This window comes from Alosa alosa, chromosome 5 (assembly GCF_017589495.1).
Source record: "Alosa alosa isolate M-15738 ecotype Scorff River chromosome 5, AALO_Geno_1.1, whole genome shotgun sequence".
Taxonomy (NCBI): Eukaryota; Metazoa; Chordata; class Actinopteri; order Clupeiformes; family Clupeidae; genus Alosa; species Alosa alosa.
The window spans coordinates 6,956,357-6,979,457 of NC_063193.1; the positions used below are offsets into that span (position 1 = coordinate 6,956,357).

At 42.3% G+C, this 23,101-nt stretch overlaps 2 protein-coding genes across 3 annotated transcripts in view; one reads left to right on the forward strand and one right to left on the reverse strand.

Moving 5' to 3' along the window:
• Positions 1-3,358, forward strand: part of whrnb (whirlin b) — a 53,625-nt gene extending 50,267 nt beyond the window's left edge. Inside the window, exon 13 of the mRNA XM_048243395.1 lies at positions 789-3,358. Coding sequence (XP_048099352.1) covers positions 789-971 — 183 coding nt within the window. The 3' untranslated portion in view covers positions 972-3,358. The remainder of the gene's footprint in view (positions 1-788) is intronic.
• Positions 3,359-3,964: 606 nt separating this feature from the next.
• stxbp1b (syntaxin binding protein 1b) lies at positions 3,965-22,861 on the reverse strand. Of its 2 annotated transcripts, XM_048242907.1 has the most exons (20): positions 22,744-22,861; positions 19,054-19,103; positions 18,724-18,805; positions 18,235-18,311; positions 17,874-17,952; positions 17,587-17,690; positions 16,021-16,169; positions 14,904-14,988; positions 14,568-14,698; positions 14,338-14,445; positions 14,126-14,186; positions 13,891-13,956; positions 13,298-13,378; positions 12,180-12,318; positions 11,838-11,947; positions 11,580-11,681; positions 11,292-11,377; positions 7,779-7,933; positions 6,452-6,590; positions 3,965-5,430 (listed from the first exon to the last, which is right to left on the reverse strand). In XM_048242907.1, the coding sequence occupies exons 1-19, from the start codon at positions 22,778-22,780 to the stop codon at positions 6,475-6,477; spliced, it is 1,818 nt and encodes a 605-aa protein (XP_048098864.1). In that variant the 5' UTR covers positions 22,781-22,861; the 3' UTR covers positions 3,965-5,430; positions 6,452-6,474. The 2 variants fall into 2 exon arrangements, with proteins under 2 accessions (XP_048098864.1, XP_048098865.1); XM_048242908.1 differs by lacking the exon at positions 6,452-6,590.
• Between the last annotated feature and the right edge of the window lie 240 nt (positions 22,862-23,101).

Genomic DNA, 23,101 nt, shown 5'->3' on the forward strand with positions numbered 1-23,101 from the left:
ACAATGACACAGAGCAGAAGAATCAACATTCTATTGACACTATGTTCGTGCTCTTTGCCTTCACTCCTTCTCTCGCCCTCTCTATTTCTCTCTCTCTCTCTCTCTCTCTCTCTCTGGAGTCCTGGCCAAAGTATGCATGACTTCAAATAACTGTTTATTTACAATTATCTGAGCAAAATGATCCGATGTATTGTTGATTTTTGAAAGAGTGTGTGTGTGCGTGTGCACATGATGCCGCGTATGTCTGTGTCTGTGTGTGTGTGTCTGTGTCTGTGTCTTTGTGTGTGTGTGTGTGTGTGTGTGTGTGTGTGATAACGTTTCCTTGACTGCTGTACTGTGCTCAGTACTGCAGTGTTTTGTCTCTCCCCTGTGATGCTGTTTTCCTCCTTGACAGAGGACCCAGTAATGACTCTCCAATACAAAGTGCCAGATTGGGATCAGAGAGCATCAATTCCTCTCCCCATCTGCTCTCCACGACCCCCCCCCACACACACACACACATCCCGCATCAGTTCTGCCATTTCTCCTGCTCTCAGGCCTCATCTCCTCACTCTTATACACAGTCTTTCTTTCTGTCTTTCTTTTTTTTCTGTGATTCCCTTTCTTTTATTCTTCCATATTTACAAACATACAAAAGAGATTCTTCAAATTCTTCAGAAGAGATTCTTCTATTGCAACTCATTCTGAGAGGAGGATCATACTGCCACTTATTATATGATGATGAAAAAGTCTCTATCTAGATAGATAGATCTCTCTATCTCTCTGCCTGTGTGTGTGTCCCTCTCTAGAATGGCGGCTCGGCACACAACAGCGGTCAGCTGCGTGTGGGTCAGGTGATCCTGGAGGTGAACGGCGTGTCGCTGCAGGGCATGGAGCACCGCGACGCGGCGCGTCTCATCGCCGAGGCCTTCAAGACCAAAGAGAAGGACCACATCGATTTCCTCATCACCGAGTTCAACACCGCCCTCTAGCTGTCAGGAGGACCACTAGCCGGCATCAGGGGGACGCATAGAAAGACGGAAAGGTTTGTGGACATCAGCCATTGCCAAGGGTGTCCACACTGTATAGCACCTGCACTACGCGTGTCTCCCTCCCATTCAGAGGCTCCCTGTCTGTTGTCTCACGCCACCCTCCTACTGTCCCCTGGTGCTTCTCATAAAATGATGGGACCATGCGAGAAAGAGTTCAGATGTGACATACCAACATTTGATGATTGAGTGATTCCCTGCAGCAGGAAGAGTCTGACTAGTCTCACCATGCTTCACACGAGAACTGAAAGAACTCATGTTTTCAGGGTTTCGGCAAGGAACTATGCCATCATTTCTCTTCAAGGAACTATGCCATCATTTCTCTTCAAGGAACTATGCCATCATTTCTCTTCAAGGGCACCTCAAAGTCATCCTGCCTGTCTCCCTCTCCTTGTCCCTGGTGTTCCAGTATGACCACATCCAGTCCCGTGCTCAAGGCACACGTGGATGAAACACGCACACCTACACACACACACACACACACACACACACACCACACACACACACCACACACACACACACACACACACACACACACACACACACACACACAGAAGTACTATCACTAATAGTTCTTGGTACTACATTTCCTCCTGTTACAGGTGATTGTCAGTTCCTCCAGCCATACAATACACTGCTGCTCACGACCTTGAGATGACTTTATTTTGAATTTCCTCAATATGCCATCCACACAGCCACAGGCATCCTTTAAGTAATATGTGTGCAAGGTTGTGTGCTTACTATGAAGGATTCTCAGTAGACACTATGAAATATGGCAATATGTTGTAAAAGTGAGACTTAAATCCATGTATAATTTATTTATTTATTGAATTCCATACACTGAATGTGTGTTATACCCCATGCTGTAGTTTAAAAAGTAGGTATTTTTGTAAAGATGAAATGGAAAGCTGGTTACATAAGGGGATTGCTAAAGAGCATTGTGCCACAGATGAGATTTTCCGAGGGAGAAGGAGAAGTTTGCACTTTGAAACGACTGAACTGATGCAGAAATCTGAAGACGCCAGCAGGGAGGTTTATCCAACCGTGTATCATTATCAGAGGACCGGGAACATCCAGCACGTATTCTATGTGTGCCATGATGTGTGTGTATGTATATGACTGTACTGGCACAGGCGTGTGTGTGTGTGTGTGAGAGAGAGAGAGAGAGAGAGAGAGAGAGAGAGAGAGAGAGAGAGAAAAAATAATATAATATGCATACTTCATGGCTTTCTGGTAAGCTTCAAGGGCTAGCCAGCTCAACCTGTTTGGAACGGAGAGGGATCTCCATGGTAACAGCAGCAGGCCCAGAGCAGTTTTTTTTAAATGTTTATGCTGCATGTACCGTGAGCTATGTGTGTGATTTGATGGCCAATGATGGAGGCGAACACACAGGCTATGAAGCCTCATGCCCCTGTGTAATTCCTCACACAAATACCAAACAAATTGGAGATATTTTGTCACCTTCCGCAGTGAAGGCAGTACAGTCAGTGGCTTTAAATCCTCAACCTTCCACCCTTACCTGTACCTTAACTCAAACCCTTGCCTTAACCCAAAGTACAAATTATGTCATATCTGTCTTTAAATGTCGATGTACGAGAGATAGTGCACTACAGTAAAGGTTTACCATAAAGTCTATTTTGAGTCACTATTAACCACACATAAAGTTGGTATTTTTTGAAATGAGGAAGGTGTAACAATGTACGAATCCACATGATACTTATATATAAATATATGGATGGATATTTATTAGACTAAGGTGTACATATATGTTTATATATCAATCACATTTGTATAGATATGCTTTATAAGGAACATGTACAGTGATTATAAAACATTTAAATGAGATGCGGGGATGAATCAGCCCTCGTCTCCGTAGCTTTTCTGCGTGGTCGTAGATGTTGGTCCTTGTGCTAATGGCACCTCAGCCCACTCCCTTGGAGCTGCAAGTCAAATTTACATTCTAGCTACATATTCCACAGCCTCGCAGGCTGCCTGATGATTTATTTCACTCAAATGCCATTCATTAAATCGCCTTTCTGCAAACTGTGCGCATGGGTATTAAGTGGTTTCAGCTTCGTCCCGTTGAAAAGTGGGAGAAAACAATGAACTTTGATATTTCGATGACTGATCATGGAACAGATCGACATAGCCAGCACAATGCGGTTTATGGACTTTGCTGTGGAACCAATGCTGTATTTCAATTTGATTTATGCACTGCGACAGCCACTGAAGAAATCCCCGTCCAAATTAGCGTCTGAGAGTAGTTAGTGCACAAACACCATTCACTGTGTACCTAAAGTACCACTGACTCATAAAATGACTGAGGATGGATTAAATAACTATATATAAAAAGAAGCTCTTGTACTGGCTCTTTGTTCTTTGAAACCAAACAAAAAACAGTTCCTCATTCCACCCTATGTGATAACCGCTGTTGATGGTCATTCACTTATCCAGTAAGCAACTTTCCTCATTCCACCCTATGTGATAACTGCTGTTGATGGTCATTCACTTATCCAGTAAGCAACTTTCATAATTATGTGCCCCTAAATTATCTTAAATCTTAGGGACACGCTGCTTGGCCTGTCTAAGAATGGAATCCACATTCTTCCATGCAGAATAATACAAATGTCATGGGACAGGTGTGATTTAGAGGAAATTACACATAAAGTCAAAGCAATTTAGTGTTCTAGGTTTGTGTAATTGGAAGAATATTTTAGAAGAATTCAGAATTGACCCCTGCTAAGCAGCGGTGGGTAAAAACCTTTTTGCATGAGGAGTGAGGAGATATATAGTGCTTGCACCCTCTTGTGGTCATTAAAGAACAGAGACCAAAAACAGCTGGCATGTAGGGACATATCACAACAACATCTAAATTGATTAGGCCCAATCATGATCTAAGCCCAGTGCATGAATTTAAACAGCATGGCAAAACAAGCTTTCGTTGTATGTGGGAACCATTTTATTTCACAGCTTCAGTACACCAGGGAGTAATAGTTGTACTTTGTAATGCCCATGTTCAGAATTCCAATAAGGTCGACACACGGTAAAATGAATTGTTATGGCTTCTTTTCCACTAATGAAGTGACTTTAATCACACAAACTGTGGACATTATAGAGGCAACATAGACACACAGAGCAGACACACATCGATGGAAACACGCACAGACACATACACACACACTCACACACACACAAACACACAAACCTACGACTAAGGGGACACACATCATCCCTAGACTGGGGGAACATTCCATAGACACACAGAGCAGACACATAATCGATAGATACACACGCACACACACTCGCACACTTACTCACACACAAACACACGACTAAGGGGACACACATTATCCCTAGACTGGGGGGACATTCCAAAGAGCGGAAACTGCAGGACCAGTTGAATGGAGGTGAGATGCAGGAGACAAACAGATCAGCTAAAAGATACAGCAAGATCTCCTCTCTACTGACAACAATATTGCTAACGCTAACTAACTACAATACAGTGTGTCTTCACATTGGCTTTTCAAAAGGACATAAAAACAGCAATATATGTGGCATTCACTCCAACAAAAGCTGAGCTACAAACTACAGGAAAAGGACAGCATGACTACATTTTTATAAAACATTTAAAAATAAGCCAAATGTCAGACTTGGTCCTTATAACCACTGAAAATGTATAAGCAGGGGAAGCAGGCCTGTAAATCCATACACTTAACAGTCCCCATCTGAAGCCTCTCTGGTCCCTATCTATGTGTACAGTAGATAGCATTGACATTTACATTCGGTAGAGCAAGTGACTTCCTGTAACACTGTATACTGTATATAAATATGACGACATTTTGCAACATTGCATTTCTCTCTCTGTGATGATAATTCTGAAAGCTGAGGCACACTCCTGTCCAGACCCTTCCTTAGTCAACAATCCAAAACGAGTCACTTCCTGTGACTGACCTCATGTATTTGTACGTGTAACACGTAGACATTATAAACACAGCACAGTCAACTTGGCTTCTTTTTGTCAACAACATCAACAGTATTATGGAGACCGGCAACTCTACATGTTGCCTTTATGTTGTTACTCCATACTATACATGTATACCTTATACATGGGGAGTGATTGTTATAACCACATTTGGCATAATCTGGAGGAACTGTGAGTGTTGTAGAAGATATGAAGAACTGTCACGCCTCATTATGAATGCACGCATATAAAATAAGGTGGGTATTTCCATGGCTTTCATCTTGTGCTCGTAGATATGGGAGTGCTGGAGAGGGAACAGGTTGAAGAGAGGGACAGCTTGGACAGTGTGGACAGAGTCTCAGAAATCCAGCCTATATTTAGGTTTGTTCATGTCTCTGACGGCTTGTAGAAGGCGAGTAGGGTTGATGATGTCATTTGATCCTTTATCAACGAGGGTACATGAAAAGAGAAGAGACAGCCAGTCATCAAAATGGCAATGGAACAAAAAGGGAACTTGCAGCCTTTCAAGGACCTCTTCAGATCTTTGAGAATGATGTCTGCCTGACGTGATGAAGAGGTAATCAGAGACGATGTCAGGCAGATAAAAAATGGAAAGCCATCATGAATTTCAATAACTCTCCATCTTTCTTCTAAGGGGAGAAGTGGTCAGCGAGCATGCCTTTCAACTAAAAGACACTAGCCAAGGCACAGAGAAGACTCAATTATGATTTCATGGAGTGATTATGATGAAACTGACGAGCAACAAAGCAGGTGTTAGTTGGTTTTCAAACCATGTTTCAGGCTGATTGTCAATGAAAGTATAAATTAAGTGCTTGCAAGACAACAGGCCTATACAAAATGTGTTCTTGTATGGAATATGTAGCTAGAATGTAAATTTGACTTGCAGCTCCAAGGGAGTGGGCTGAGGTGCCATATTAGACATAAAAAAAAACTGTTCACTCAATTGTTCTGTTCACTGCTCACTGTTTAAACAACTATTAAAGTATGCTATTGAATTATTAGCCAATTTTCCCATTTAAATCATTTCAGCCTTTTAACAAATTTGAATAGTCTAAACATTTAGATTACCATTCAACCACAACACATAACACAATTGATTCAGAAATACAGGGACAAGACAAAATCTAGGGAGAGACACAGATTGGAGGTTCTAGGTTCAGGAACTGGGACACAGTGGAAATTAAAACACACACACCTAGCAGCAAAGCAGGAACTAAGTTGAGATGACATCAGAGAATTTCACAGACACATAGAGAACCAGATGACTGGCTTGTCACAGCAACATAAAGTATAGAGCAGGTAGGCAAGGGCTACAGAGTGGTAGGAGGGACTAGGAGGATTGGCTTTTTTTGGAAGGGTCGTTGTCTGAGAGAGAAGGAGACATGTAACAGCCTAGGCAAAGGTAAAAGGGGAAAGGGCTGTATGAACAGTTTCTCATTACTCGTTCATGCTCTCCTCTCTCTCTCAATTCTCCTCCGCCTCTGGGGTGATCTGGTCTTCAGCGGCGGCGTTGGGGTCCAAGAAGTCCTGGTGCTTCAGGGCCGTTAGGTATTTCAGCGGTGTGACTATGTGGGTGGAACCTGTGAGAAGACAGACTCTTCATGCTCCTCTTACAGCGCGGCCCCAACACTCATCTAACAAAACCCTCCCAGGGAAACCGCTGAGTGCATTGGATCCGTGCTCCAAACACAGTGCGTTTAATAATGAATCAACAGCAGCTCCACACAGAACTGCACAGGTGAAATGTGTTTTATAACAGCTGTCTCCAGATACCATTTGAATCTGCCTTCAGGAGTAAACACTAGCATTGCTATGAGAAGCACTGCATACAGTACCGTTAAATACAGATCAAAACACAAATCAGCAGATTGACCTGAGAGCTTCATGACAAAATAAGTGCTCTGCTGGTAATGCTATTAAAGAATACAAAAACACAGTAAAAGAATAAATACGTCCAGACTGAGGAGTAGCAAGTGTCAGAAAGAACTACAAAATATATTGTATATATTTGTATAACCCAAACATGGATGCAACAATGAGGCAAAACACCCTCTTCTATAATATTCAAAATGCTAATACAGAACAGCCTCAGGGCCGAACCACACATCTTAATGCTACTTTTTGCAAATGAGCTTCAACTTGTCTGTGGCACTAACTCAGTCAGCACACACCTCGATCTCCTCTCCAACCCCACCCTGCCATTCCAGCATAACACTCATATTCCGTCGTTAACCCCCCCCTCTGTACCGCGGCTGTATGGTCATGCACATAGATGTGCCAGCGCTGGCTTTCTGTCTGGGTGACAGCTTGAGCTGAGTCAGCTACCACAGCAGCACAGGATCAAGCCCGACTGCAGACGTCCTCTGCTAGCGTTTATGCTAATATTACAGACTACAGACTACACAGACTTTTGTGCTGATTTACCATGCCGGTTCACTTTGATATGCATGCTACCATTATGCAAATGACACATGCTTTAGATTCAAAGAATATTTGGTCCTTCATGGTCGATTCATGGTTCATTGTTCCTGAAACGTATCTCACAGTACAATACGTATTCTTACAAGGTAAAGGTCAGATCTATTTGAATTTAATTAGGACACTATAGGAGAAATAATTTTCTGAAAATTTTGACTGTGCATTTTTTTCCCGTTTTGTCTCTGGGAGAGTTCTGTAATTATTTTAGTTTCAGTCTACCCAGCACATTGTGAGATGAGACTGGACTGATGTCCAAACCCCTCCTCCTCATGACCTCAACTGCCACTCACCAATGAGAGCCTCCCACTTCCCGTTGGCTTGTGTGACCTCGTAGACGCAGCGCATCTCGCTGTAAGACATGCCGCCGATGATGAAGACGATGACACGGGGCCCGGTGCGCACCTCCCCCGGACTCTTGTTCTTGTGCCAGTTGCCATAGCGGGCACTGCCAGGAAAAAAAGGGGGGAAAAGACAAGGAGCAATCGACAGATAGAGAAACAGACACAAAGACAGGTGGGAAGGAAATTAAATTAGATTATTGATTATGAAATACATAGAAATAAGGATATACAGGATATATGTTGTGATAGTAGCCTATACCGGTCAGAGTTTCCACTTGAAAAAAATGGTGCCGGTCAAGAGGTTTCGTTTTCCGGGCATTTTGATGATATGATATGCTGGTCAAATATCCTATTATTGCTTAATTAGTCAAGTTGAGGAAAACTGACAGGCTGTAGCTATAGAATGCAACATGTTCATTTGCATAACTTTAGGTAAACTTGGCAGGATTAGTTATATTTCCCCCTCTGCAGGAGAAGTTGTGCATTATGCTATTTCAAACTGTGGAAAAAGATAACGATAAAGCACATGGATTTGTTTACAAGCTAGCGAAATGGTTAGCATAAGTTCGGCAGAACAATGTGGATGTTACAAAGTAAGAAACACGATTTAAAATGAGTTTCTTATTTATCACTTCACTTACTGGGATGGTAGTCCCAAAGTTGCAAGGTTGGTTTTCCGCTTGGAGATGCTAAGGGTAGCGGCATTTTCACCGGAACAGGTCATTTACTGTAACCATCCAAATGATTTCTAAACAGGTTTATTAAGTTGAAATAGTTGCCCTTTATACATGCTTAACTAGTGTCAATTTAAAGATCTAGCCAGTCTCTATGCTATTTTCATGGACAGCAAGAATCTGCTTCGTTCGTTGTTTTAATAGGCTACATTGTTTGTTGCTGCTACCCACGTTATCTCCAGTGGTTCAACAGTTTTACTTGCTCAGAGGGGTATTCCAGAAAGGAGGTTTAACAAACACTGAGATAAAACTTAACCTCTGGGTTGTCTGAACCTGTGGCGACTAAACCCGAGCTGTCGGTTCCAAAACACCGGTTACCAGTTAGTTCAATCAACCCTGTGTTAGATAACCTAAAGTTGTGCGCGTTCACGGCGAACTTATAAAGGCATCATCTATTGAGAGTCGAAACAATGAGTGAAACCGGCGAAACGAAGAGCACCGTATTTTTGAGAGGCGGAGTAGTCGAGGCTTACGAGGAGAGAACTGTAATAACAAAAAAAAGAGCAATACTTAAGCGCCTGCGTCCGAGACCTTGCTTGGCAGAGAACAGCCTAACTGACCGTGTAAATGCGTACGTTTAGGATAGCCTATTTAATGTCAAAGGCACAATTAAATAATTCACTGGACATCACGTATTGTATTGACTGCTTTGAATGATGCTTTCTTAAACTAGCCTACCTTGTCACAGATTGAGTGGGCCATAGAATTCTTTGAGAATCCCACATGTAATTTTCTATTTTAACACGGGTTCTGCAGCTGTGGGCCAAGTTAAACTTTTGCGCTCCATCTTGGGAAGGGTTAATGTCGGAAGGCATGGGTAGCCTATTGGACACATTTCAGTGCACATTTGGAAAATTTAATAAGTGATGCTTACCTGCCAGTTGGTGAAACTACACATTAATGATCCTCGTGGGTTTGTGTCCAGGAAAACGAATGAATGTTGCGCAGGGACTGCTTTAGCGCAAGGCAAACTTTACGCACTGACCGACAGCTTGCCGATATGCTCTGCGTCTCCAACACTACAAAAACTCCCAGTCGGAGAGCGTGTGTAGCCTATAAAAAAAATATTTTATCCCAAAATGCCATCAGCATTCTTAACCAAACTTAGTGACAACATGCATACCCGGCTGAGCTGTACAGCTATATTTAAACTTATTTATCAATTTTCTATAGGCTATGTTTCCCCTTTTTTGTACTGTACTTGTTTTAATTATATCTTCAATGTGTCTGAGATGTTGTTTGTCCATCTGTCTGGTGAGCCAAACACAACTGTCCACTATGGTGTAGGCTAGGCTAGCTAGCCTACATTAAATATTTATTTTATTCTATTCTAATCCACCATGCTGCTTTTCAAGTAGCCTATATTTAGGATTCAGCTGAAAAACTCTAGCGCTCTTGAAAAACTCGTTTGGAAAATAATGGATAGGCTATCATGTGATGTCGTGGTCTTATCGCCCTCTCACGGTGAATTGCACGGATGAATATTACATGATTTTGTGCTTCTTTGTCAATCGGACCTTCGTCAAAATGAAACGCCATTGTGTGACAAGTGTAAAAATAGCGGCCTGATTGAACATGCACTGAAATAACCGAACATAATTGAACATAACCTGAACAAAACCTACCCCCTACCAGGTTAAGTACAGAGCCTATGTTACCATAGTTACTTAGATTGCCTGATCATTTTTGAGCTTTCTGGAACTGAAATCCCAGGTTTACCGTTTACTCTGGGTTTACATACCCAGTTCAGTTCAGAGCCTATGTTACCATAGTTACTTACATAGCCTGATCATATTTGAGCGTTCTGGAACTGAAATCCCAGGTTTACCGCTAACTCTGTGTTAACATACCCAGTTAAGCCAGTAAACCTGCTTTCTGGAATACCCCTCTGGAACTGAAATCCCAGGTTTACCGCTAACTCTGTGTTAACATACCCAGTTAAGCCAGTAAACCTGCTTTCTGGATACCCCTCTGATGCGCACACACATTGAATGAATGCTCACTGCTCACACTACTACCCCCTAATGCTATGCCTCTTTATTTGATAACACTAAATTAAGAAATATTTCCTTCAAGGTTCAAAATAATATACAAGAAAGCATGCTCTGGGAACGCAGTTGCATATCCATTGTAGCCATGGGTCTGTCTACATGGAAAATGACAAATGCCTTGGTGCGGCCCACCCCCCGCACCTCCACATCCAACGTCGATTCCAACAGATACGCCCAACACTTTTTCTCTGGTGGTGGTGGAGCTGACCGGACTTCTGAGGCTTCAGGCATTACCGATTTACCATCATCCATCGCGTCTGGCCTCTGAAAAAAGCTTTTAAGGCTAGCTAGTCTGCCTTGGCCTGGCCATTTTGAACCATCTCACTCATTCGTTCGTTGTTTAACGTTTTAAGCGTGCGCTTCCTAATGCAGCATACAGTATGTGTGTTGTTTAATAACTTTCAAATGGTAGAGCATGTTCCTTTAAAACATAGCCAAAGGATATATTCTTGCTTTAGTATAGGTCTACATTTTAGGCTTATTCTCAAATTCAGATTGTGTTAGGGGGACTGGATTATTAGCCAATTTCAATCGGACAATTTGTCCGGAGAGATTTAATTTTGTCAGACATTTAATTTTTTTTTCGGCAAATTACCGGACAACGGAAACCCTGATACCGGTATGTCATGTACACTTTTCCAGCTTATGAGTGTGTGCATTAATTCGCCATGTCTCACCTTGTAGCTGTGGTGGTTTTGGAAGAGGCAGTCCGAGTGGAGATGTATGGAAACAGTTTTGGGTCCAGTTTGTCCTCAACGGCATCCTGTAAACACAAGAAAGAACTGGACTGATGAGGACAATTGAAACATCTGGACTAAACAAATAGGCAAGGAGGTAGAGGTCAAGAGAGACAGATAAGCACAAGGTATTCACAGGATATTTATAGGGAAACGGGCATGAGCTTTGATAGCCTACATATACTTTGAGTTGACATAAAACTATACAACATTAAAAGTATGGTTTACCTCCATGAGGTCTTTGACAAGTGGAGTCCATCGTGAGAGCTGGTATGTCTGCTCGCTGATCCTCTCCTTGCGGTCTGGCTTCTTTGCCTTTTTTGGCGCCACCTGGACATTCCAGTCGGTAAACACACACATAAATAAAATATAATAAAAATAAATAAATAAAAATAAAAAATAATATGAATTAACTTCACCCAAGTGAATGAATGAGGGTGAAGCTGTTGCACAGGGGTGCTAATAAGGGTATGAGAGTTTGCCCACCTCTGTGATGATGGGCAGTCCCATGTGTGCCATGTTGGAAATGATGTCACTGTCCTCTGGAGGGATATTGGCATGCTGGAGGAGTTTACAAAGGTTCTCCTCAGAGACACCTGAGAGAGAGAGAGACAGATAGAAACAGGGAGAGAGAGAGAATCAAACACCTGACAGAAAAGCCAACTCAAATTGCCAGCTGTTCATAATGCAACCACAAGGGGGCAGTAAAGGTAAAACATAGAGAATCCAGGTTAGCAAAAGAGGTAAAAATGACAGTAAGAGAAATATTCTCATCCATACACAGCCCTATCTGTAGTAAGTAAGTAGGCAAAATCCATTTCATCTCACCATTCTTCAGGAAGATGTACAGGAGGATAATACGGATCTTGTCGTACACGGAGACGTTGGCATCAAGCAGGACGGGCACGATGGCACGCATGGGGTCCTTGACCTTCTCCCCTTCTGCATCAGCACCCATCGCCAGGTCCTAACAAGTGGAGCAGAGGTGAGAATGCTACACATCCAATGTGTGTGTGTGTGCGTGCGCACCTTTATGCAGTATGTGTGTGTGTGTGTGTGTGTGTATGTGCCTGTATGTGTGTGTGTGTGTGTGTGTGATATATATATATATATATATATATATATATATATATATATATATATATATATATATATATATATATATATATATATATATATATAAAGAGAGAGAGAGAGAGGGATGGGGTTGTCCCCTTGTGAATTTTGTTCCAGAAAATTCTTTGGGATGCTGACTAAGGGCTGAAATAAGGAACTGCCCCAGGAGATCTATCCTGGTTAGTGAAGTTTGCTACAAAAAGAGCAAGGCTGAAATGTATTCTCATTCCTGAAACGTAATCGTTCTACAAAAATGAAATGATCAGAATGAAATGTAAGAATTTATCCAAAGGTGCTCCAAACCTCCTGAACACAAATTCAGAATAATAATATTTAGCAATGGATCAGCAATGGCTTTGCCATTTATTGATCATTCAGCTTCAATGGTGTCTCTTTCTATATAGTATCATTCTGTACTTTGACAAGCACACATTTCATATCCATTAATTAATTCAGTTGAAGTGATTTATGGATTGTCTGACAGGAGCACAGCACAGTACAGAGCTCCAAAAGGGATACGTGCAAATAAATGTGAAACTTTTGAGTGCGCACAAGACAGTTTTGCGTGCGGCTCACCATAAACTTTCACATGCTCACCCGTAACTCAAAGCCCCTAAAAGGACATGGCCAAACAATTTTTTTTGTACATTTCTGGTGCGCACCAGATAGTTTTTTGTGCTCACCAGAAACAAGACTTTTCTTTAGGAGCTCCTTAGCAAAGAGTGTAGGAATGCATAGATATTATGGCCTTTCATGTGCCCTCAGTCACACTGGGGGGTAACAGCGGTATCTTTTTTCTATGCAGCAGGTTAGAGGCATCGCCACCGTACCTGTTCCACACGACAGAGCTTGTCCACGGCGCCCTGATACTTGTTCATGCAGTCCTCAGCCAGGTGCAGATGAGTGGAGTACTGGGGGACAGGAGGCAAACAAACGCCAATTAAACAGAAGTTTACTGTAACTAGCTCCTCTTTTCCCCCCCTTAACATTAGTAAACAGAAAATGGTGAACACTTTCAATAATTGTCAGTGAAACTCAGTGAAATGGGGGCAGCCGTGGCCTTAGGGCTTCGGGCTTGAAACCGAAGGGGTATCGGCTCGATTCCTGTCCGACCAGTAGGAAAAATGTGGGCAGGAGAAGTGGTTGAGCACTGCTCTCCCATGCACATCCACGGCTGAAGTGCCCTTGAGTAAGGCACCTAACCCCTCACTGCTCCCCATGCACCACTGTAGCAGGCAGCTCACTGCTCCGGGTTAGTGTGTGCTTCACCTCACTGTGTGTTTCACTAATTCATGGATGGGATAAATTAGAGACCAAATTTCCCTCACAGGATCAAAAGAGTATCTATCTATCTAAATGTTGAGATGCTCAGAGGGTTGTCTGTGTACCTTGAGAGAGAGTGTGTGTGTGTGTGTGTGTGTACCTTGCTCAGCTCCTTCTGATACTGTGGCATTTTTTTCAGCATCTGCGACAGCTCTTTTAGTGTGGTCTGCAGCACACACAACACAAAGAGAAAAAAAGTTATAAATGCTGGACTAAACAACGATAGAATGTGCAGGAGACTGTAGGAAGTACACTGTGTGTTTTTTTACCCTTAGAGGTGGTATTTGTACTTTAACGATAAAAGTACAAATAAAAAAATGGATAAAAATGTTTACCTTTTCTCCAGTGTTCATCTTTTTGCTTGATGTGAAGTCCTTCAGCGATTTTGTCACTGCCCTGTACAGAGGGAGGAAGGACAAAATAAAGACTTCAAGAGATTTGTCATAGAGGACAAAATAGAACCCATTATTGATCCACTGGAAAAAAAGAGTCCAAAGAAAGGACATTTTCTGCTGGAAATATTAACAGTCTCATTGGAAAGACCTACGTGGACACTTCTGCAATGTGCTTGTGACGCAGAGTCATCCAAAGGTCATCATCCTCATCCAAAATGACGTCTTTCATACGAGTCTCTCCCATTCCGCTGGTCTCAAACCTGACACACACACACACACACAAACATACACAATCAATGAACAATTCTGATAAATAAATACTTATGAATACACAGAGTAACTCCAACTGCTGCCACTGTAAATAAAGTGACAGTGATCTTACGAGTAAACATCATTTTCAATGGGCAGCAGGTCATAGCTCATGGCCTGGAAGGTGAGCTCGTGCAGGACAGGAGTCACAGGATCAAAACCTCTGTCCAGGATCAACAGCTGAGAGCGAGCCTTATCGGGACCCTACAGACACACACACAGAGAGAGAGAGAGAGACTGCAAGTTAGTGCATCCGTTTTCAAATGTACATACATGAATATATAAAAACATTGGTGCAAGTCACAGTAATACTTTCCTGAGACCACCTCCACTAATCTTATGCCCAGAATCCCACCTATAACATGATGGTCGTGAAACTGACATTGTCCAAGTCATGAGCTTCTCTCACCTCTCCCATGGTGGGGTCATCTGCCTTGAAGGCGTCCAGTTTGTCCTGCAGAAGCTGAGCCAGAATGGCGTTGTCTTTGTGCTCCCTGTGGGAAAAACATTCGGACACTGAAGAGAGTTGCACCACAGAAGTCATTTTACATTTACATGTACATTTATTCATTTATCAGACACTTTTCATCCAAAGTGACTTACATACCGTATGTCAATTCTATTACCAGGGACTACATTGTCGCCGGAGCAACTTGGGGTTAAGTGCCTTGCTCAAGGGCACAACAGTGGAAGCCAGGAATTGAACCCACAACTTTTCAGGTTACTGCATGCTAGCCCATTTTAAATGCAGATGGACACTTGGAGTAAAGGCAACTATTACAGTAATTGGAAGTGTTCAGAAAGCCTTGTACAACTCACAACTCAAGGTACTCTTGCAGATGCTTATAGTAAAAAGTACCCTCAGAAAAGTAAAATGCTGTTCACTGCTTGCTGTATTCAAGGCTTCAAATGCAATGCACTTTGAGGGGTACATACATACACATATTCAGCTAAAATGCCCCCCTCCCCCACACACACAATATAAAGACATAAATTGTTATGCTACAGTAGCATTTCACTCATGTCTAGAGCCCGGCCCATATGGGCTACAACTCCAAACGTGCGGCAACCGTGACCCTAGAGAACAGAAGGGACACCTGTTCTCTTCCACTTCATGACCCTAGAGAACAGAAGGGACACCTATTCTTTTCCACTTCATGACCTTAGAGAACAGAAGGGACACCTATTCTTTTCCACTTCATGCGAGCGTTTCTGTGCAGAAATAGCCTACATTGAGAAGACCCGTTCATAGTCATAATGTGTGTTTTAAAGGAGAAATGGAGGCTACACATGTACTATAAAGTCTACTATAAAGAAATAGGGTGCCCACCAACCAGACTCTGAAAAGTAGGACATGTTGCGTCTAAGTGTTACTTATATTTGTGTGCCATGTCTTTAGTTATACTCTTTGTGATTGTAAATTCGGGGTTAAACAGTATTTTTAATTAAACTGAATTGAATTAACAACAGCCCTTCAGTCAGACGGGTCTGTTGCTAGCCCAGCACCCTTCCCCATGGTCTCTTACACTCTGTATCTGACAGCGGGGTACTCTTTGAGTGTGGAGCACACGGTGGCCAGCTGCTCAGCCAGCCTCTCCAGCATCTGGTTCTTCACGTCGACCTTGAAGGGGCTGTAGAAGTCTTGGAAGGCATCTGGTCTGTCCACAGAGAACACCTGTGCAAAAGACCAAAGCACATATCTCATACAGTATAAGCTGCAGTGTTACCGGCTCACACATGACAGTGGATGAAACAGGATGCCCTCTGCAGTACCTCACATTGTAAGAATGGGAACAGCCATTGGAATAGTGCTTTTTATTGTTGGCGTTTGTGCTCTGTGCAAACTTTTTGACACAATGTCTGATTACTCAAGACCAAAAGGACCAATATGTTAGAGGACCTCATCGAGCATTCTAATCACATGACTGCAAACTGAGGGTCAGGTGTGTCTTTGCGTGTGTGTATGTGTGTGTGGGTATTTGTGTGTGTGTGAGAGAGAGAGAGAAGAAGAGAGAGAGAGATGAAGCATGCCCAAACATGATAGAGAATAAATATGAATAAAGTCTGTAGCACTGTAACAGTCACAGAGGGTGTCCAACAGTAATCCTCTTTCACAACGCCCCTCTTAGTCCCATGTGCAATTGCCACGCTAGTTCATTTAGCTTTGCATTCATCTCCTAAAAGAGGAACATGTGTTTCATCCGGCAATGACAATCTAAACTCTGAATACAAGACAACTTACACCCTCTCTCTTTTCTTCCCCTCATCTTAGCCTGTAATCTGTGTCAGTCAGCCTTCTCTCTCTCTCTCTCTCTCTCTCTCTCTCTCTCATTTGTCTCTCTGTCCATCTATCGCTCTCTACTCTCCAGATTCTACCCACTGCCCCATCTGTCGAAGGTCAGATGATAACAATCCTCCTGGTGTACAAGCAAGTTCCTCCTATCACACAACCTTCGGGCCATCCCATTGGTCCCAGGGTAGCATGTGGGTTAGTTATTAGCCAATGGCACAAAGGATTAGAGGTAGGATAGTCCAGCCAGAGTAATGCCGCATCTCTGCCCTCACCCTCTCGGAGGGATTAACTATAGAGGACAACAGCAGAGGATTGGAGGCAAAACTATGCCTCGGCTAAAGCCGCTCTAGAACATTCTATCGTGAGACACCCCCTCCCCCTAGGCTTCAAGCTGGTTGGGTGCTTTTCTTTCACGGTCGGTTTCTGCTCTGCCCTGTCCGCTAGGCATCTCCATCTCCACGACAACGGGCCTACAATAACAACCGCCACCGCGGCTAGCACAGCTGCAAACCAAACCTGAAACAGCAACATTTACAAACTGTGAAACTATCAAAAACTAAAAAGCAATATTCAATCGCAACTACACATTATGCCAACTATAGCCAACACAAGAACAATCAAAATCACAGCTTCGCTCATGACATCAGCCAAATTATAACAACAACCCAGTCATGACTTCAAATCCTGCGAAACCTCGCATCACCCTCAACTCAATGAACTCTGGAGCCACAACGACATCACCATCAACATCACAACTAGATCACAAGCTCAACAAATGTAATTGTTGAAATAATCTTACCTGCGACTCGTAGGGTAGGAAGGCTATATTAATCTCAGTCAAGGTTTTCATGACTTTGGAGGCCCGGGATTTGGTCAGCAGGCCGAACTGTGTGTCTGGGACAGCTGAGGGGAAAACAGAGGAGACAGCAGTGGTCAGTGGAGTCAGGGCAACACTGCAGTCACCAGGTGCAGTTACATTACAGAGAATTCAAACGTGGTTTGAATACACCAGGTACACACTGGTATTCACACTCACAATTACATTACGGTACTTGGTTACAAACATGGTAAACACTTGTTTCTCACCGTCTGTGAAGAAGACATGAGCCCCCCTGTACATGATATTGCGGGGATCTCTGAAGTCATTGATGAGACCCTCTACAGACTGTGATCAAAAAACAACAACAGCAATTCTTTAAGAATGTATGCACATATGTAATCTATAAGAATGTATATGATGTACAAGATGCAAATGTATAAGAAAAGAATGGCAGCCCAACTCATCACAAATCCGCCGTTTATTGCTCTTGCAATGTGTTGTTCCATAACAGAGTGTTGTAGGTCATCTAAGTGGCTGAAGGTGTGTGTCTAAGGAGTCTAATGTGGAATGCTTAGGGGAGTTGGCTAGCACGTTGCAGGAGTAGTGAGGTGAACCTGAGACACTCACTTCGTCACTGGGGGTGATGAGATAAATGGCTTCCATGCTGGGCAAGGGCTCACGCCGCTTAGTGATGTCCTCAACAACTAGAAAGAAGAGTGGGAAGAGGAAGAGAGGGAAGAGAGAATAGGAAGGGAGGAGAGGAGAAGAGAGGAGAAGAGAGGAAAGGAGAGAAGAGGGGAGAAGAAGAGACGGGAAGAGAGGAAATAAGAGAGGGGAGGAGAAGAGATGAGAGGAGAGGATGACAATACAAGGAATGAGTAGGGGACAGATAACAATAAAAAAACAGGGACGAGACAACAAAGAAAGAGAAGAACAAGGGATGACAGAAAAGTAGAGGGGAAGAGAGAGAGGAAATGAGAAGAGTGGAGAGGACAGCAGGGGGAGAGATGTGACATGAAAGAGAGAAATGGAGGAAGAAAGGTGTGTTAGTTATTGGACTGATTTACTGTAAATGGTCTCAAAGAAACATTTGTTCCCATAGGGTTTCAGACTCACTTGTGATGCCCTCCGACATGATGTCTGTCATCTTGCAGCATGAGGAAATCATTCTCATGCTCAGCTTGTCCACCACCAATGCCTGAGAGACAACACAAGTCTAAGTAACTTCATCCCAGTATATACAGTATATCTTTTCTTTTTCTATTCATGTTTTAATAATGTAGGCCTATTATGAATCTTTAGGTATCTTTTCATATACATTCATGTTTTAATAATGTAGGCCTATTATGAATCTTTAGGTATCTTTTCATATACATTCATGTTTTAATAATGTAGGCCTATTATAAATCTTGAAAATATATTGAAAACATAGCATGCAGCGCTTACCTTCCATTCTCCTTTTACTCTGACTTTCCTGATGACATTGTTCATAATCTCTGTTGGTGAAAAAAGGCCCATCATCAGAACACTCAACAGCTAAGTCATTCAGGCCATAATATTATCATATTCTACAGGGTGCATTGCAGAGCTTGGCCTGCGCCTGGCAAGAACTGAAGCATAGGGCTGCTACTGTGTCTGCTGTGTCTTCTGATGCAAGTGTGCTGTGTCAATATTGTGTTCTGGGTCATGCCACTCAGTAGGCTGTGTGGAGAGTGCATTGGCCTGATGGGAGGAGTAGTGGTGTGCGGTGGCTACTCGGAGAACTATGTGCATGGGGACGAGTGGACATGGCTGACACATTCTAAATATACTGCAGAGGTGTCTGCCACAGTGCTGGACAGCTCTCTGGTCTCCCATTATGATAAACCCATGTGATCTCTGCAAGAGCATTCATATGACTGGAGTGATAAGATCTACAGTTGCAGATGACGATATAATGATGGTCTTGATCAAACATCAGCCTTGTGTTGCAATATCTAGGACATACAACATTTTAATTTGAAGCCACGATATTAGACAGTAGGAGTCTGTATGAATGGACTTTATGACGGCATTTACAATAACCAGTCAATCCAGAGAACATTACACTTCATTTATCCCTTAACCAAAACAGCATAAATTAAAGGAACCATATGTAAGAAATGTATTTCAATTAATCATAAAATGGCCCAGATATGTCACTAGACATTAAGAAATCATGTTCATTTCAAATACTTATATCACTGACAACAGTAGTCCAGCCAGGATAATGTTATTTAAAAAATGAAGTTGCAGCCCTCAACTGATGTTGATGTTGTCATGTTGTGTTTGGGCTTGATGCGCCACCCTCCACCTATCTACCATTCACAAAGTCAGTAGTGTTTCGGCATCTGGGTCGCCAGCTCTGCCAGTCAGGGGGGAGGGGGAGGGGATACACCGCTTTACAGTAATTTGAAAGTGATTGCCGTATCAGTTTTGGCCACAATCTTACATACGGTTCCTTTAATTACGGCATGGTGATTAAAAAAACTAAAAAAAAATTCAATACAAGAAATCGAGAGAGAGCAATTCTTACTGAGGGATACTCAGACTGAATAATTGTTTGTGCAACAATGTTTATTTTCATTATTTATTTGATAAGCACTCCATGTTTTCTGACACCAAAATATATGGCATGCTCCAGATCTTTAAGGCATGCTACACATCTTTGTGTTGTTTCTCGACCAGATGCCATTCACTTGGGGATTCTATGACAGTAGTCAGGTTACGGATTAGCTCTAAATAAACAGTTAAAAAAGATCTTGTCTCTTTGCGGAGCGAGAGGGACACTGCAATCACTGGGGCCTAATCTCAGGCCAATCCTCTTACGCCACACTCCTGCTATTTCTGTGCCACCGGACGTGACATCACGGAAGGGGGGAAAACACACACACACACACACACACACACACACACACACACACACACACACACACACTCACAGACATTTTGGCTTCCAATCCTCAAAAATCATACAAAGAAACCATCAATGACTGTGCCAGCTCTAAAGAGTGGGATATAGGTGCTATTGTAAAGATATCTAAAAATGTATATGATGCTTTCATATAAAAGTTTGAAAAATAGGCACCTGACATTGAAACACATAACATATCCAATAATTCTACTTAATAACAAACCAATTGATAAATGTATGTTGTGTGGCTACACTGTCCTCTAAATAGGTTTGTTTAAAATAAAAGCATAATCATATAACTGGATCCGTGATAGTGCTGTCTATGAATGAAGACGTGGAGAGATGAGATCCTAATGATGGCTCTCCCTTCACTACTGAGGACTTGAGGAGTCTATCCAATTATTATTATAACTAGATTAACTGGAAATGCCCCTGCGCACGTGACATAATAGTCAGCAACACAAACACAAAAGCAGCTTTGGGAAGTGACTCGAGTCCTCGTCTCCATAAACATCTATAGCAGACGAGCAGATGTCAGTGATCCACTGGGTGTGGAAGCTATCAGGAGTACTCAAATGATTCATTTTCCGATGACAGGGATAAAAATACGGGTGAATTCAGAGTTGAGTGTTGACGGGAACATCCTGATTCTATTAGGCCTGTGCTGAACTATAGGCTCAGGTGAGACTGGGTATTTCAGAGGTGAACGTAAATGAAGCAAATAGTCCACCCACTCGAACACATAGTAGATTCTCCTATCAGATGTTAAGATATAGAATGGAATGGAATGTTAAGATATGGAATGGTTTGATATGGAATATGAGTAGGCTATCATCTGATGCCAATTCTGATACCTTCAGTATTTGAATGTGCTTTACATTCAAATACTGAAGGTTTACACATATACATTTATATATGTGAGTCACACCACTGAACATTTAGAAAAAAACACTGATTTAATCCCACCAATTGTAGGCTATTAGTATCACACTTTTCATTGAGTAAACAACTATGGACACTTGGGAAGATGGTTATGGTTTTTGTATTTAGCAGACACTTTAGTCCAAATTGAAATAATAAAATGGCTCCCTGCAGTTAAAAACAAAGATGTATACCACGCAAAGCACTGAGCCGTCAAATCTCAACAATGGGGGCTGGCTGCAGGTCACTTCCAGACGACATATTCTGCACTGCATAAATAAATTGTATTCAACTGAATTGAAAGGTCTGCTGCATATTCAAAATCTATAGAGGCTATATCTTCAATATAATTCCAATTCATAAGCAGCCCATCCAACAGGTTCATGACATGAGACCTGCATTGCTAATCATTTTATCTTACAGAACCAAGACTGAAAACGCAAGATGTTCACACCAGAACAGGCCTGTGGAATCAGTATTGGGCCATTCCTCTAGTGTGTTAAAGTCCATCAACACAGAGGCATACACACTGTGTGATACCATCATGATTGCAGACAGATTGAGATTGGTGACCTATAAGTAAAGTCACATGTAAGGTCATATGTCTCCATACAATTGTACAATACTACATTACACGCTGAATTTGTCACATAAAAGGAAAGATACACCAGGCTTGGACTTAGTGTTTAAAATCAGCACTGTATATTGCAAATGTTTTCAACAATATTCCCAGCATAATATGGTAAGTCGAATCTGTTTTATAGCAGTCCTCATGTTTTGTTTGACTAGGCCTACCCCCAAACAATATTTGGGTAAGTGTTTCTCAGTTACAACAAATGAAACAGGAATGAAGGAATTTACTTTTCAATGTCTTTTACCAGGATGCCATGATATTCTGCACGCAACATACGTGAGTAGGCTATTAAGTGAATACGCAAAGCTACAGCAACGAACACTGAGAGCGGTGTAAGGAGTTAAAACGCTAACAGGAACGATGATAATAATAATAATAATAATAATAATAATAGGCCTAATTCTAGGCCTAATTTCTATTCGAAAACATAGTCTATCAGTTGTTATCCAAGTTGATCACTATTCAAACTGGAAACGAATTAGGAAAATAGCTGAACAGCAGTTTTAGTGGACTACCCTGCACGAAGAGGCTACAGAAGAGACTGTCCCAGACCAATCTTTGTCTCCAGATAGAGCTCTGCTCACGTCGACACTTTAGCTCTGAAGTTTCAAAGTTAAAATTGAAATTATTCATATCTGAAGTTTCTTACTGTCGCAGACAACCGCCTTGAGCCCGGTGGGTGGCATGATGCTTGCGTTGTGACGGCGCCTCCGCGTCCCTTTCTGTTCCGTCTATCCGACCCTCCACTGGAGCAACGGTGAACGGTCCTGCCCTACACTCACAGATGATTAGGGCGAAGGGGACGTGATTGCGTCGGAACTTAATCCTACGCCTCCGCTCGGCTGTTCGCTCCCTATCGAATTTAACGCACTTGTTCATGGCACACTAAATCACGTAGGCTACAACTTTCGATTATGTACACTTTTTATTTGTTACTTATAAACTATATGACAAACGGGCAAGCACACTTTCTTGTCTCTCCTTGCGTATGCCTACATAGAAAGACT

Excerpts from the sequence above, each read along its gene's own strand:
- stxbp1b (XM_048242907.1), bottom strand. The coding sequence starts at position 22,780 with ATGCCACCCACCGGGCTCAAGGCGGTTGTCTGCGACA. Across the intron at positions 17,953-18,234 it reads TCATCACCCCCAGTGACGAA|TCTGTAGAGGGTCTCATCAA; the intron begins GTGAGTGTCTCA and ends TTTTGATCACAG. Across the intron at positions 11,948-12,179 it reads GTACATCTTCCTGAAGAATG|GTGTCTCTGAGGAGAACCTT; the intron begins GTGAGATGAAAT and ends TCTCTCTCTCAG.